Raw genomic sequence first — 15,664 nt, forward strand, 5'->3', positions numbered from 1 at the left:
CTTCAGGCGCCAAAAAGAGACTGGGCTCTCTGCGTGATATAGTGCTCCCAATCTTGATTTACGCTTGCGTGTAAATTCTTTGTGGGAGGACCTTTAACCTTCTACAAGCTCTGGGAAGGCTGTTGCTTGAGGTGCCAGTCCCCGCAGAGGAGTGCGCATGTGCAGACTCGTCCAATTACTTTAAGTAGTTGGGGACGATTTAAAGGGACAGTGTCTCATAAAACTTCGTAGAAGGCTTCCCAGAGAGATTAAAAAAGTAGGTAGGGGAGCCCTTGCAAGCATCTGCAGACACAAGTAAATAAACATTTGCAGCTTCCAAAGTGCTTTATCATCCTTTAGCTGTTTCAACTCTAATAACAACCATGTAAAGTAGAGGTTATAGTCACCATTTTACAAATAAGAAAAGAGCTTTGTAAAGGTTGCTGTGAATGCCTTACCAAGGTCCTTTTCCACTCCTCTCCTGCAAAGCTTGGCAGGAGATTTACTGACCCTCCCTTCTTTCTGCAGTTGGTCAGAACTTCACCCCATTTGGAATAATAGCTTTTCATTTCTCTAATGCTAAAATTAATGAAGAATGGGTTCTAAATCCCATGAGTAGAGATCTATTATTTTTTGTACAGCCAGTGAGCTAAGAATGGTTTTCACATTTTTAAATAGTTGCAAAAAAAATCAAAGAAAGAATGAGATTTCATGACGTGTGAAGATCATATGAAATTCACATGCCAGTGTCCATTAGTAAAGTTTTCGTGGAACAGCCAAGTTCATTTAGTCAAGTACTGTCTAGGACTGCTTTCTTGCTACAGCAGAGACCTGCAAAGCCTAAAATATTTATTTTCTGGCCTTTTACAAGTTTGCAGACTCCTGCTCTACTGAGTTGGTCAGGCAAGCCCCACTACAAGAAGGGTGGTTTGAGAGATAGCCAGAGGTAATCGTGATTCTATTTTAGCCTTGTTTTAGCCTTGCTAGAGCAAGGGGACTCAACTGCCATCTAAAGGCAAAAGTTGGCTTAAAACATGGACATTCGTCCTGGCCTCGGGGCAGGGCCTGGATGCCAGTCCCAGCTCTGTGTGGCCTCAGGCAAGTCAGCTTCCTCAGTGAAGCCTGGAGCAGTTTCATCTCCTGTAACCTCAGGCAGGGTGTAGCAGGCGGGAGGATTCTTAGAAGGGATTGAGGAACAGCCTCCAGGAGGATTTTGGAAGACACTGGGAACGCCCCATTCAAGGAGGCAGGCTAATAGGATGACATGAGAAAATGCTTATTAAGGAATGATTCACAAGCTCTGCCTGTCCCCCATGACAGACCAGGGGCACTGTTGCGTTCGTCGAATGTTGATTAAATTAATAATGACTAAAAAAAATACTAGACATTAGGAATTGAGCCGGTGTGATGTCCTGAGCTTGTCACTTTACTTGAATGACCTCATCTGCTCTTCACCACTGCCCAGAGCGAGGAGACACTATCAATATCCTTATATTCCCATTTTGCAGGAGAGGTAAGCAGGCTGTCTGCCGAAGTGCCTGTGGAGTGAGTGAATGAAAAAGCATCATTTCTCCTCCCAAAGGCAATGGAACAGAAGGGCATATTCTGGAGAGTAGGAAATGTCCCTGTGTCCAGTCTAGGAGGGGCGACCTTTCCCCTGCAGAGGGAATAGGGTGCACCATGTGCAAAGGAGGAGGACACAGGACCCTTTCCAATATTCATGCCCCCAATCTGGGCTGGCAGCTCCCCAGGTCGACTTCTCTTTCGTGAAGCCGCACCCATGTCTGGCTCTCATCGTAACTTGACTGGGAGCCACATCTGTCTCTCGGGAGTGGGTGCCTATGAGTCCACTCCTCCTCTGACCCTCTCTGTGGCCAGGATGGAATGCAGTGTCTGCGTTACAGCAGAGGAGTAGACAGGACGCAGAGGGGCGCAAAGGTCCTTTCTGCCGCCTCCCCTAGACAAAGCTCTTTGAGCTGCACAGAGATCCGCTCCAAGACCCAATGATCTCAGAGCCTGGCCCAGGCCTGGAGCAGGAACCGAAGGAGAGAATAAAAAATCCTCTCGAGGTAAACAGTATGAAATTCCCTTAGGAGGGAAGGCGGTGTTTCTGGGAGGAAGCCCCTCCCAGGCCCTGCTTTAAGTTCAGCATCCCCAACGAACACATTGGCTCTGCGCACTGAATTTACGGAGCTTTCACAGGACAACTGGATTCCAGGGAGCTCAAGGGGTCTGGGAAACGATGGGGCTGTGGTTCCTCCCCACAGAAAGAAAAGGGGAGAAGGGCCAGGCTTTGTGGGGTTCCTTGGAGACCTCCCCGAATTAGGTTAGATGGGGACTCATCAGGCAGAACCTGAGTTCTAGGCCTCAGGGACTCTGGGGGGAGGCTCCCCCTTCCCCAGGTATGGCATACCTAGAAGAAGCCCCTCTGGGGCTTTTCTCAGTGGGGTCAGGGTGGGTGTGGACAGGATCGTAAGAGATAGGAAGGGAGTGTGACTTCTGACTTGGTCCATGGTAGTAGAGGGCCTGGATTTTGCGTCTTTTTAAAAAATATATTTTATTTACTTATTTTTAGACAGAGGGGAGAGGAGAGAGAAAGAGGGAGAGAAACATCAATGTGTGGTGCGCGCCCCACCGGGGACATGACCCACAACACGTGCCCTGACTAGGAGTCGAACCTGCGGCCCCTTTGTTCCCAGGCCGGTGGCACTCAATCCACTGAATCACACCAGCCAGGGCTGGATTTTGCATCTTGTTTAAAGTATGGTAAAATACACATAACATAAATTTTACCATCTTAACCCGAAGTGTGTAATTCAGTAGTGTTAAATACATTCACACTGTTGTGCAATCAGTCTTGCAAACCAGCAGCTCTATACCCATTAAACAACAAAATGGGTGTTTTTTTTGGAATGTGTATGCTATCTCAATAAAGGTGATAAAAAAGAATGTTCATCTGTGCCTCCAGGTGACACAATATCTATTTTGAGACCCAGTTCAAATACCACTTCTTGCAGAAAGTCTTTTTTTTTAAGGTTTTATTTATTTATCTTTAGAGGAGAAGGGAAGGAGAGAGGGAGAGAAATATCAATGTATGGTTGCCTCTCATGTGTCCCCTGCTGGGAGCTGGCCTGCAACCCAGGCATGTGCCCTGCCTAGGAATTGAACTGCAGTTGTTTGGTTCACAGGCCCGTGCTCAGTCCACTGAGCTACACCAGCCAGGGCTCCTCGCAGGAAGTCTTAGTCTGCCCTCTGCCCTTCAGTTCCCCAGTCCTCAGACTGACTGCCCCCCATTCTACAAAGCACCTGTCAGTCCTCCACTGTCAGCTTGACCTTGAGTCCAGGACACTACACCCAGGGGACTTGGAGCTGGTGCCCTCCTGACTTAGGCTTGGAGATGGGGGCCCGGCCACTGGTTCAAGCTTTTGATAATAGCTGTGTGACCTTGGGCAAAGCCTTCTCCTCTCTGGCACCTGGGATTCTTACCTGGCTGTAGAAGGCTCCAAGGTAGCTTGCCCTCCCCCAGTTTTTTCAGGGGAGGGCTGTGGCAGAGACTCCACCTCCTGAGCCTAGGGGTTGGGCAAGGAGGAGATTATGGATTTCCAAGGACAGACGAGGATGCCAAGGGCCAGATGAACAGGCCTGGTGAAGATTTCTGAGCAAGGGGTCACTGGCCACTTCTCCAGTGGTATGGTCCTAGATCCCAGCCTCACTAAACTGGGGTCTGGGCGTTCAGTTGTCCCAGCAGGTGGGCACCTTTGGGCACCCAGGCTCCACAACAACAGGGGAGATGGCTGGTGGTTGCACTGGTGCACTGGGTGCTCACCGAGGCCCTGGGCAGGGTGGGGGGACCCCGAAAAGGGCCCCAGCCTCCAGCCCCCTCCTTGACTTCATTGTCTAGTCTCATTGCCCACTCCTCTTGTTCACACAGACCAGCTAGTTAGTTGTTCATCCAGGCAAAACTTCTGGGTGGCGACTTCACAGCATAGTGTAGGAACGTGGAGTTCGAGGGTATCAAGGGTATTGGGGTCCAGGGTCTTAAGAAGGGGCCAAGGGAGCTCCTGGCAGAAATGTCCAGCTTCTGGAATGCTGTCTGTGCTTGGATACTCTGCACAGGCTTTTCAACAAGAGACCCCGCATCTCAGGGCCCAGAGGGGCTGGGAGGTCTGCCAAGGCAGTCCAGCTTGCCTGCAGGGGGGTGGTGGCCGTGCCAGGGAGCACTTCCAGCTCTGATGCTTTGGCACCCAAGACTGGCCCTTTAAACTCCAACCCATGATGTCACCTTAGACAGCAAGGAATGGGAGGGGGACTGCAGGCCTGAGGATGGACTGCATTTCCCAGCAGCCTCCTGCGAGCCACACCCCTCCCAGCAGGCACTGGCTCCCCAAAGACTATTAACCAACCCAGTGCCGATTTCCAAGGAGACTGTAAAGTGTCTGGCGGTTCTGGGGTGAGGGTGGGGTTCCCATGGGATGGAGCGCAGATGGAGCAGGCCAGATCTTGGGGCCTGGCATAGTTTTGGGCCTCGGTCACTGTCCTGTCATCACGCCTAGCTTCCTGGTGCAACCTCCCGAGTCCTCCTCTCTCTCTATGAGGCTTCCCTTCCAAGAACCTAGGGGCCCAGCACCATTCGAACCTCATCCTGCTCTGCTTCGTCCTCGTCCCTGGGTGCTCATCAGAACTACCCTTTCGGTCTGGCGCCGCCCCGCCCCCGCCCCTCCCCCCGCCCCCCCCCCACTTTAAGCGGTGTGGAGACTACATCTCCCAGCGGCCCCGAAAGCTTCCTGACGCAGCCCCCCCTACCCCCCAGCCCCCCGCCCGCGGGGAGGTGCGGGCCTGGAAGGGGGAGGTGACTTGATGTCATCCTGAGCAGCTGGGCGGCGGGTGCCGGTGCGCACAGACCGGGGCTCCCGCGGCGACGCGCTGCGCCGGGTCGGGTCCCGCGACTTGCAGAGCGGTCCGCGCACTGCCCGGGCAAGCCCCCCGCCCACCGAGCGCCCGCGTCCCGACCCGGCGCTGAGCTGGGGGGCATGCTCTGACCCCCCCAGAGCCCGAGAGGGAACCCAGGAGCGCCGCCGCCCAGCACCCAGAGCGGAACCGCTGTGCAGAAGCTCTGAACGGCCGCCCTCTCTCCACGAGCAGCCCCTGGGGCCTGGGGCCCAACGTCTGGGCTTCTGAGAAGTGAGTGTCCCCCCACAGGGAGACAGATGAGATTTGAGGGGTGAGGAAGGAGAGGCTGAGGTGGGGGAGGGTGCTGGGTCCTAGGAGGGAGATGACATGGGGATAGGACCCCCATTCTTGGGAGAGTCTGCGGTTGCCGGGATTAGTGGGGCAGCAACGCGGTCCCACTCTGTTAGGGGCCAGCGATGAGGAACGGGGTTCCCAATCCTGGTAGGGGCTGCCTTGGGAGACAGACTCTATTCTGAGAGGGGTTGTTTGCAGCTGGGTCATTCAGTCCGGGGGAAGGGAGGAACAGGGCGCCCACGGAAGGGGCAGCACCTCTCTTTGGGGTCTGGGCAAGGCAGGAGGGAAAAGAAGGCTTGGGCACTGCATAGCACTCACCCACACGCTGGCTTTCCTGGAAAAACTGACGGGCTCTCTCTCTCTCTCTCTCTCTCTCTTCCTTTCTGACCTCTCTGCCCTGACTTGGCTTTCAAAGAGCCAGGGTTGGAACCGCGACTGGACTCGTCGTGACCCCCAGAAAGGACTTGAGGCCTGAGCCATCCTCCTCTCTACCCTGCCTGCCCCCCAGGACTGGGCAGTTGCCGAAGGCCCTGGGGGGGGCCAGGACTGTGGTTGTGCCCCCCCCTCCAGCATGGCCCCAAGTTAGTCAGCCAACTCTCGATCAGCATCCTCCAGGGCCATCGGGAGCGGGAACCCCAGGGTCTCTGAAGCCTTGACCACTGCCTGGCTGTCATGGAGACGAAGCTGCCCCCAGCAAGTACCCCTACCAGCCCCTCCTCCCCGGGGCTCTCTCCTGTGCCCCCACCGGACAAGGTGGATGGCTTCTCCCGCCGTTCCCTCCGCAGGGCTCGGCCTCGTCGCTCCCATAGTTCTTCTCAGTTCCGCTATCAGAGCAACCAGCAGGAGCTCACTCCACTGCCCCTACTCAAAGGTGAGCCCAAGTGCCGCTGCCAGGGCACTGCAAGCCAAGCTGCCGGTGGGTGGGGGTGGGGGCGAGAAGCAGCTGGCGACTGCCTCAGAGGGAGTTTCGATAGCCCCTTCCAAGCAAGGGACTCCAACGACAGAGCTGACCCCTGCCCCCAGCCCTCTCTGCTGATGCATGGCCTGACTGGCCTGTCATTCGAGGAGGTGGGGCCCCTGGAGGTGGTGCCACCCTGGGGGGCAGACCAGGGCCAGGGGTGGGGCCCACAGCCTGGGTTCCAGGAGGCTACTAGCAACCCAGGTGCTGGCAGAGTCCTGGAACAGGTGTTTCCCTGGCTCCCTGTGGTCACCGTGTGGCGTCCCTGCCTCTGGGACACAGGGCCTGACTGGCTGTGCGGGGGGTACCCTAGAGAGCCTCAGCTCTGACCCTCCACCCCACTTCTGGCTCTTGGAACAGAGCACACCACCTATGAGAGGGAGGCAGTCGCTGTTTGGGGGCACCTGTGGAAAGCCCAGGCATTCGGGGTCCGTCACCTTGCTTTCAGATCAGTCCATCATTCTGAGTATGAGTTAGGAGGGAGAGACGAAGCTCCTTTACCCCCCAGGAGTGGAGGGTGGGAAGGGGTCATCTGCTCTCTGAAGGAAATGGGATGGCACAAGAGCATGGGGTCTGGTCGGGGGAGGCTGCCCTGAGAAGTATGGGGTTCGTCCAGGCTCAGCCCCTCCCTCCTTCCCAGATGTGCCAGCCTCCGAGCTGCACGAGCTGCTGAGCCGGAAGCTGGCCCAGTGCGGGGTGATGTTTGACTTTCTGGACTGTGTGGCCGACCTAAAGGGGAAGGAGGTGAAGCGGGCAGCGCTCAACGAGCTGGTGGAATGTGTGGGGAGCACCCGGGGGGTCCTCATTGAGCCTGTCTACCCAGACATCATCCGCATGGTGAGCACCCGTCACCCAGCCTCTGGGGAGGGTTGGGGGTGGCACAGGAATGTGACCCATCTGCCTGTGGGCTCCTGTGTGGAGAATAAACCCAATACCCTTCTGCTTGGCCTCAAGTCCCACATCCTCCCTCCGCACTGTCCTCCAGTGCGCCCGGCCAGTGCCAGCATAGGTCACTCAGGGCCCCCGGGGCCTGTCCCACCTGTGCTTTTGCTTCTACTCTCCCCAGGCTCAGTGTGCACCCCGTGCACCCCGCTCCTCTGCCCCGCGCCCCTGCTCCAACTCCCTTATCGCCGTGTCTGGCTCAGGTGCTGCTTCTTCCATGAAGCCTCGCTCAATGCCCAAGCTAGAAACCTCCCTTTTGATGGCTAGAATGCCTGCAGACCTACTGCTTTCCTCTTCCCCTCTGGACTGCACCTGACAGAGGGCAAGGATGTGGCTTGTCCATGCCTGGGTCCCCAGCCCCTGGCCCAGGGCTTCCGTGTATTTTGTCCTTAGGTGGTGATTGCCAAGTAGTGACTTGCTCTCTGGGGCAGATGCTGAGCCCCATTAGAATTTTGGACGAGGGACCCCCTGGCTTCTGCCTTCGAGGGCTCTTCCTCAGAGAACCTGCCTCTGTCCCTCAGATCTCAGTGAATATCTTCCGGACTCTGCCACCCAGTGAGAACCCTGAATTTGACCCTGAAGAGGATGAGCCCAACCTTGAGCCTTCGTGGCCACATCTGCAGGTATGAGGACTGGGGAAGGCAGGCATCGGAGTTTCCAAAATGATCCGAGGCAGGCGATGAGGGCCATTGGGCAGGGCGAGTGGGGGAATCTGTTCCCGAACTCACCTTTTTGCCTGTCCTCTCCCCCAGCTGGTATATGAGTTTTTCCTGCGTTTCTTGGAGAGCCCAGACTTCCAGCCTTCCGTGGCCAAGAGATATGTGGATCAAAAGTTTGTCCTGATGGTGAAGTGGGGAGCCCAGGCCGGGTGGTGCCAAGGGGCAGGGGCAGGCTCACTGAGGGGCTTGGGGATAGGATGGAAGCACCCTGGGCATGGTCTCTCTCCTGACCCTTGACCCTGGGTCCTACAGCTCCTGGAGCTATTTGACAGCGAGGACCCCCGGGAGCGCGAGTACCTCAAGACTATCCTGCACCGAGTCTACGGCAAGTTCCTGGGGCTCCGGGCCTACATCCGCAAACAGTGCAGTCACATCTTCCTCCGGTAGGTGCCTGCCGCCTGCGACGCCGAGGCCTGGAGAGGAAGGGGCAGAGCCGTGGGGGAGACTGGGGCACAGGCTGCCAGGCTGTGCAGCCCCGTGGGACTCTGGTTTACTGAGTTCTTTCTTGCCATGTATTACTTGATATTGATTATTCAAAGCCAGTGAGGTCAGCAGAGAAAGGATGGTTATTTCCATTTCACGGATAGAGAAGTAGAGGTTTGCAGGGACTAGGTCTGTCTGGGGGGGCCTAGGACCTACGACTTTTGCCCCTTTTGCGCTCAGCCGCAGGACTGATGGGAAGATCCTTTCAGCAGACATGTTGAGCGCCAGTGCTGGCATGGCCTTGCAGTTGGGGCTGGCTCTGGACTGTGTTTGAGAGGGCCTCAAATGTTTGGGAGCAACAGCTGTATTGGGGACATTCATCAAGATGACATGCAGCGACGCCTCCGAAGCACTGGGCACGGCACCCGGACCAAGCCTGGGACTCAGACGTGTTCGCTCTGATCATTATTAGTTGCAGAGTGGCTGAGCCGTGACTCCTGTCCTTCAGGAGCTCAGAGCCCCTGAGAGCCCCGGCTTATGAGCTTTGGGGCGAGTTTCATTGAACCTCTGAGCCCGAGTTCTTCCTCTGTACAGTGGACCTAGTAAGCCCCACCTCGCAGGACGCTTTAGAGAGCCCATAGCACAGAGCAGCTGCTCTGAGTGTCTGCCATCCTTTTGGTTGACTGGCATGAAGAGGGAAGGAGCCCGGCCAGGTGCCTGCTGACTGGGTGGGGACCAGGCAGAAGAGGGCTAGGGTCTGGGGGAGGCATGAGTTGGAAGGCTTCACCGGAGAGAGGCGTGAGCTGGGGCCCAGAGCAGACCCCATGGCTGGGCTGAAGAGGGTGGTCGGGGGTGGGGGTGGCTCTCAGTGGGGCCTGGTGTAGGTATTGGGCAGGGAGCACGGCCTCTGGGTTGGGAGTGAGTTGCTCCGAGGACAGGGTTTGGGGGGCAGGCAGGATGGCTGGGAGGGACCGAGCCTGCTGCAGTGTCTCTGAGCCCTCTGCATCCTTCTCTTCCTCTCGCAGGTTTATCTATGAATCCGAGCACTTCAATGGTGTGGCTGAACTGCTAGAGATCTTAGGAAGGTGACTCCCCCGGGCCTCAGCCGGAGCGTCGGTATTCTGGGCGGAGGGGCTGAGGTCCGGTCGTCATCTGAGCCCGCCCCCTCTCTTCTGCCCGCCCCCCGCAGCATCATCAATGGCTTCGCGCTGCCCCTGAAGACGGAGCACAAGCAGTTTCTGGTCCGGGTCCTGATTCCCCTGCACTCCGTCAAGTCGCTCTCCGTCTTTCACGCCCAGGTAAGGCCCAGGCCTGGCCCTGCCCACAGAGAGCTGACAGAGTCGGTGCAGCCACCTGGGTCAACCTGACACTCTGGTTTCAGCCACACTACGTCACCAGTCCGGGGGATCCTCTCTCACCTGTTCTTCACTAATTGTGTTCCGTCTACCTTAGAGCATTGCCGTGTCACTCAAAGGCTGCCAGGCAGCAGCTCTGTGAAGCCTTCCCAGCCCCTCCCTCTCACCCTGCCCTGGGCAGGATTCAAGTCCCCGCCTTCTATATTCCCATAGACTGAGATACAGATTTCGATCGTGGAACCCTCCATAAAATCTTTAAGGACTGGTTTGCTGAACGTTAGCCCCGTAGGATCACCGCGGTGTCCCCACACACCGAGTGTGATGCCTGGGGCGTCCCAGGCTGTCAGGAGATGCTTGGTGAATGAGAGTGGACACGGGAAGCAAGCAAGTGTCTGGCACCCTGTCCTTGTCCTCTCTTGACCCCCGTCTTCTCCCCTCTGCGCCCCCGCAGCTGGCGTACTGTGTGGTGCAGTTCCTGGAGAAGGATGCCACCTTGACAGAGCATGTGAGTACCTCTGGGGGAGGAGGCAAGTGTCTGTCCCTGCAAGTCTGACCCTTTTCTGCCTCCGCCCCCACAGGTGATCCGGGGGCTGCTCAAATACTGGCCAAAAACCTGCACCCAGAAGGAGGTATGCAGACGGCTTGGCCCAGCGCCAGGGGAAGGCTGGGCGAGCTGAGCTTCCGGAGGGCGGTCGGGCGTGTGGCAGGGAGATGGAGCTGCTGACCCGTGTCCTCCCCACCTCTGCAGGTGATGTTCCTGGGGGAGATGGAAGAGATTCTGGACGTCATCGAGCCCTCCCAGTTTGTGAAGATCCAGGAGCCCCTCTTCAAGCAGGTGGCTCGATGTGTGTCCAGCCCCCATTTCCAGGTATGGGGTGGGGAGGGTGGGAGCCAGGGAATGGACTAGGAAGGTTGGCCAGTTGACCTCACACAGCTCGCTCCGCCCTCTGGACCCTCTTTGGGTCTGGAAATGGGGAGACATTGGACTTTGAGTGAGGAGGCCCTGGGTCAAACTTCCCACTGGCCGAGGGGCCTTGGGCAGCGCACTGTGCTTCTCTGGGTGTGATTATGCCTCCTCGTCTGTAACATGAGCCAGCAGTGATCCCTCCGGAGGGTGGTGATGAGGCTTCAGAGAGCGTAGTGTACATGTATGTGGCAAACTACAGTGTAATAATGTGCTCCACATGGGCTGTCCCTGCTTCCCTCCTCTTGTTGGTGGCCTTCCGTTTCATTGGTCCCAGTTCAGGGCCCAGCCAGGTTCCCATGTCACAAGGCTGGCTGTAACTAGTGTTCTTCCACATGCGTGTGCAGACTCTCTCCCATTCTCACGAGCTGTGCCCTGATGGAAGTCAGTTCTCCTTCACAGTGACTCTGGTACTTCAGTTTAATACACCTCATTTGATTATTACAATAGCCCTGGAGGGCGGGGTGTAGATATTATTAGCCCCATTTTACAGATGAGAAAACTGAGGCCGAGAGGTTGAACGCTTTGCCCAAGGTCATGTGACCAGTGTGTAGTGGAGCTGGGATTCAACCCTGAGCATGGGACACTAAATCTGGTGCTCCTGATTCCTTGTCATATCGCTTCCTCCAGTGGGACAGATGAGCCCGAGGAGGGGGTGTGTGGAGGGCAGGGCGCCCTGGGCTTGGGGTGGGGGTGGGTACCAGCCCTTGCACATGCAGGGAAGCCCCTGCCGGGCGCTCACTCTGCCATCTCACTGTCCCAGGTTGCAGAGCGGGCTCTGTACTTCTGGAACAACGAGTATATCCTGAGCCTCATTGAGGACAACTGCCACACTGTGCTGCCTGCTGTGTTTGGGACACTCTACCAAGTCTCCAAGGAGCACTGGAATCAGTGAGTGCCCAGGCCTTGATCTAACCCACAGAAGCTGGGTCCAGGGCCCACCAGTCCAGACCTGGGGTTACTCTTGGGAGGAGAGCTGAGGGGCAGTGGGAGGGGCAGGCAGAGGGTGTGCAGCTGCTGCACTTGGGACACCGGGATGGGCAGAGCCCTGGAGAGGGAGCTGGTGCCAGACTGAAGTCAGCATCACCACCTCACTCCTCTTCCTTGACTGCCAAGAACCATCGTATCTCTGATCTACAATGTGCTCAAGACCTTCATGGAGATGAATGGGAAGCTGTTTGATGAGCTCACGGCCTCCTACAAGCTGGAAAAACAGCAGTGAGTGCTGGGGGCCTGGCCGTGGAGGGAGGGGAGACAAGGAGAAAGGAACTGCTTTCTCCCGGTTGGAGGGAGCCCAGGAGGATGACCCCGAATCTGATCTGATCAGATACTTAAAAAGTGCCTCCTTATGTCCCTGGCAAGTGTGGCCCACTCCTGCCCGCCTCCCCACTGCATTGTCCCGTCACCCTCCCAGGTGCCCCTTCTAGGTACAGAGTCTCCTGCTGCTCAGGGCCAGGCTAACCTAGCTGCTCCAGGACCAGCCTGTCCCCAGTGACCTTCCAGGAGGGGAAGGTTCCAGTAGAGTCCCTTTGCAGATGAGGCGGTGGTGAGGGAGGCTGGACCAAAGTCAGGGCCACAGGTAAGGGAGCTGCCTCACCCTCTTTCCCCAGGGAGCAGCAGAAGGCCCGGGAGCGTCAGGAGCTGTGGCAAGGCCTGGAGGAGCTCCGGCTACGCCGGTTACAGGGGACCCAGGGGGCCAAAGAGGCCCCCCTCCAGCGCCTTACACCCCAGGTGGCTGCCAGTGGGAGTCAGAGCTAGAGATCGGTGGAAGGGGAAGCACTCAACCCAGAGCTATCAGTCCCTCCACCCCTCTCCTGCCCAGGGGCCCAGAGACACACACACCTACCCCTGGCCTCACCAGAGTGGGCTTGGAGGGCTCCCTGCCTGGCCCAGCATGGGCAGCTTTCACTGTGGGGGAGAGGAGCTGGTGGTCCTGGCAACAGAACTCTCAGGCCCTTGTGGCAGGACTTGACCAGGGCAAGCTTGACCGGAAGCTGCCATCAGGGATCTCCCTGCCCCTAGAAGCTGGGCCCTAGACTGCAGGCAGGTCCCCAGCCCATGCTCCCGGCCAAGGGCAGTGGGACTCAGCTCCTCATACCCCACACCTCGTGCCAGCGCGAGGTCCTTCCTCACCCCACCATGGGCTCCATGGTCTATTTATTCTCCCCTGCTCACCCCCAACACCGACGCTGTCCTGGGCCTGGGGCACCCTCCTTCCCTCCCCCTGTATTTTCTTGTCCCCTTTTTATTTATTGGGCAGGGGGAGGGGTGAGGGCACAGGCAGAAGAGATTCCCCATGTCCTGAGGCAAGGTGGGGTCACTGTTACCGTGGTCTGTCCCCTCCCCCTGGCTGGGGGTAGACTTAATAAAGACAGAAACTTGAGGACTGCGTGTTTATTTAAAGGGGTGGGGACCAGGAGGAAAGTGAAATGCTCAAAGGCTGCTTAGGAGGCCAGGTAGAGGCAGGGAAGAGGCAGACGCACCCCTCTCTTCAAGAGGCGACAGTCACCGAATCTTAAAGAGGGTAGAAGCCTCGATCCTCAATGAGGCTGAGGATGGATGCAAAGTCCTCCAACTCGGTCCCTCTGACCAAGCGGAGGGAGGTGGGGCAAGGGCAGGCTAGAAGCGTGAAAGGCGACACATGTCACACTGGCAGACCCTGGCCGTGAAGATCTCTAGCTCCTCCTTCCGGCCCCCCCCACACTGCAGCTGCACCTTCACCTGTGGGTGAGAGGGGTCTGGGTTCCAGTCCCCTTCCTCAGGCCACTTCAGACCCCCGTCCCCTCCATCGCCCCCAGCCCACAATGAGCCACCCTGGGGCTGGGCACCCTCACCTTCCTCAGGCCACTGATGGTGCAGCATCGAGAGACAGAGGTGACATTGTGTCGATAGCCACTGGCCACCAGCACAGAGTACCGGGAAGGGAAGGCACTGGACTCACAGTGGCCCACACAAGCCTGTGCCACATGGGAGCCCTGGCAGGTGCCTTGGCGGTCACTTCGCACTGTCACATTGAAGGCTAGAAGGACACAGGCGAGTGAGTGGTAGACAGCGCCTCTGTGAAGACTTGCCTAGCCCGTGGCCTGCACCCTCAGTGCGGGGCCGTCGGGGGGGCTGTCTGCCCCTCTACCCCGTCCATCAGCTCTTTGCTCCCACCCAGCGCTCTGCACCCAGGGTTACTCACGGTGCAAGTGGCAGCCTGGGATGGCTGCCTGCTGACCCCAGCCTTCAGTGATCACCAGGAGCAGGAGGCAGGAGAGCAGAGTTTGGGCGGACGCCATGGGCACCTGAAACACTGTGAGCAGACGGATGTGTCTGCCTATGTCTCTCTAGGTGGTGTCAGTGTGAGCCACTGCCTCTGGATGTGACTTGTGTGTCAGTCCCCTGTGATGATTTCCCCTTGCATTTCTGCCACCACATGGGACACAGACATCTGCCTCCCTCCATCTGCCCCATCTTGGCCTGCAGGACCCCAGGCCTTCTCACCTCTCCTTCTGCCCCAGGGGCTTACCACTTCCAAGGCCCGGGAATTGAACAGCTTGCCCAGTAGCTCCTGTGCCTGCTGCTAGTCTCTGGCCGGTGCTGGTTCTCCAGATTTTTTATTTGCCCGAATTTGGAAGCCACACCCTCTTGGAGATCGGCTTTCAGGCTGTCGTCTGGCCAGAGGCCTCCAAGCAATCTCACCTGGGAGACCCTGCCCTTGGCTGAGGGGTGGTCCTGGGAGGGTGGCTTCTGCTGCTTTCTGCTTCCCCTCTGTCCAAAAGCTACCTGAGGTCCAGGGCTGGGGAAGTGAGGTGTGGAGAAAAGCCTAGGAGCTGGTGGGGGGGCAGTTTGTATGCAGGTGGAGGAAGAGGGCCCTAGACGGGGCTGAGTTGTGGCCACCGGGGTTCTCTTTGCTGTGTGGCCTTGGGCAGGGCAGTGTCATATTGGGAGCCTCGCCCCCCCGACCTTAAAACTACTAAAGTCAGCCCTGCCTGCCTCCTTACCCCACAGCAGAGAGGGTGTGGGGGGAGGTTCTTACACACAAGGGGACGACACCAGAAGCCGTCTCCTGAGATGTGCCTGGTGGCAGAGCTGGAGGGAGAAGGGGCTTCTAAGTCCATGTCAGAGCTTCACTTGCACTGTCCAATGGAAGGCTTCTCATTTGGGGGTCAGCTACAAAGTGGGCACCCCCTACCCCCACCGCAGTCCCTGGAACAACAGGGACCTGACTCCCGGAAGAGCCTGAAGCTGTTGATCCCGCAGATCCCACGGTTGAGTCCAGCTCCGCTCCAGTCACAGGAAGGCAGCTGAGGCTCAGAGCAGGAACGTTACTAAAGGTGACCCAGCCAGTTCACGTCAGGGCCAGGTGGGAACCCAATTGCCCTGCTGGCCGTGCGTGGTGCTAAATGAGACCTGGGACAAGACCTGGTTAACGGCAGGGGCAGGGCTGAGGTGGGGGTGGAAACCAGAAGGGAGCTTGTGGCGATCTGGCCCCCACACTCAGGGCCACGGCCTCAGCCAGCTGCTCAGAAGGGCAGAGCCAGCGCACAGGCTGCCAGAGCTGGAAGCCACCGGAGAGCCCAACAAATCCTGCTCCTTCGTTTTCCAAATGTGAAAATAAGAACCAGAGAGAAAGCGACTTAACCCAGCCTCACTGTAAGCCAGGGAGAGCTGGAATGCGCTCCGGCCTCCAGACTGGAGTTGTGCCTTCGGCACTTCATGAAGCAGGTCATGCTTGGGACAAAGGCTGTAAATGCGACGTGTCCCTAGTCCTTCAGTCCTGAGAGACGGCGGCTCCCGCTTCAGCCCTCCTCTCCCCAGGGCCCAGGCCCTCTCACAGCGGCTGCCTCTTCTCTCTGCCCCAAGGCAAAGGCAGCAAAACNAAGAGCCTGAAGCTGTTGATCCCGCAGATCCCACAGTTGAGTCCAGCTCTGCTCCAGTCACAGGAAGGCAGCTGAGGCTCAGAGCAGGAACGTTACTAAAGGTGACCCAGCCAGTTCACGTCAGGGCCAGGTGGGAACCCAATTCCCCTGCTGGCCGTGCGTGGTGCTAAATGAGACCTGGGACAAGACCTGGTTAACGGCAGGGGCAGGGCTGA

General features: G+C 57.7%; 2 protein-coding genes across 3 annotated transcripts; one reads left to right on the top strand and one right to left on the bottom strand.

Annotated features, from left to right (window-relative positions):
- The first annotated feature begins 4,824 nt into the window (after positions 1–4,824).
- PPP2R5B (protein phosphatase 2 regulatory subunit B'beta) lies at positions 4,825–12,964 on the top strand. 2 transcript variants are annotated; one of them, XM_037053143.1, is made up of 15 exons: positions 4,835–4,936; positions 5,028–5,160; positions 5,639–6,094; positions 6,822–7,018; positions 7,645–7,746; positions 7,876–7,968; positions 8,095–8,225; positions 9,291–9,350; positions 9,455–9,563; positions 10,072–10,125; positions 10,199–10,249; positions 10,369–10,488; positions 11,348–11,475; positions 11,701–11,802; positions 12,195–12,964. In XM_037053143.1, the coding sequence occupies exons 3-15, from the start codon at positions 5,896–5,898 to the stop codon at positions 12,340–12,342; spliced, it is 1,494 nt and encodes a 497-aa protein (XP_036909038.1). In that variant the 5' UTR covers positions 4,835–4,936; positions 5,028–5,160; positions 5,639–5,895; the 3' UTR covers positions 12,343–12,964. The 2 variants fall into 2 exon arrangements, with proteins under 2 accessions (XP_036909037.1, XP_036909038.1); XM_037053142.1 differs by having other exon boundaries at positions 4,825–5,160.
- A 64-nt stretch (positions 12,965–13,028) lies between these two features.
- Positions 13,029–14,040, bottom strand: GPHA2 (glycoprotein hormone subunit alpha 2). The gene is made up of 4 exons (XM_037053229.1): positions 14,016–14,040; positions 13,769–13,879; positions 13,419–13,603; positions 13,029–13,305 (listed from the first exon to the last, which is right to left on the bottom strand). The coding sequence occupies exons 1-4, from the start codon at positions 14,038–14,040 to the stop codon at positions 13,204–13,206; spliced, it is 423 nt and encodes a 140-aa protein (XP_036909124.1). The 3' UTR covers positions 13,029–13,203.
- Between the last annotated feature and the right edge of the window lie 1,624 nt (positions 14,041–15,664).

The sequence above is a fragment of the Sturnira hondurensis genome, unplaced genomic scaffold (assembly GCF_014824575.4).
Source record: "Sturnira hondurensis isolate 20B ecotype Veracruz unplaced genomic scaffold, ASM1482457v3 Scaffold0007797, whole genome shotgun sequence".
NCBI classification, from domain to species: Eukaryota; Metazoa; Chordata; class Mammalia; order Chiroptera; family Phyllostomidae; genus Sturnira; species Sturnira hondurensis.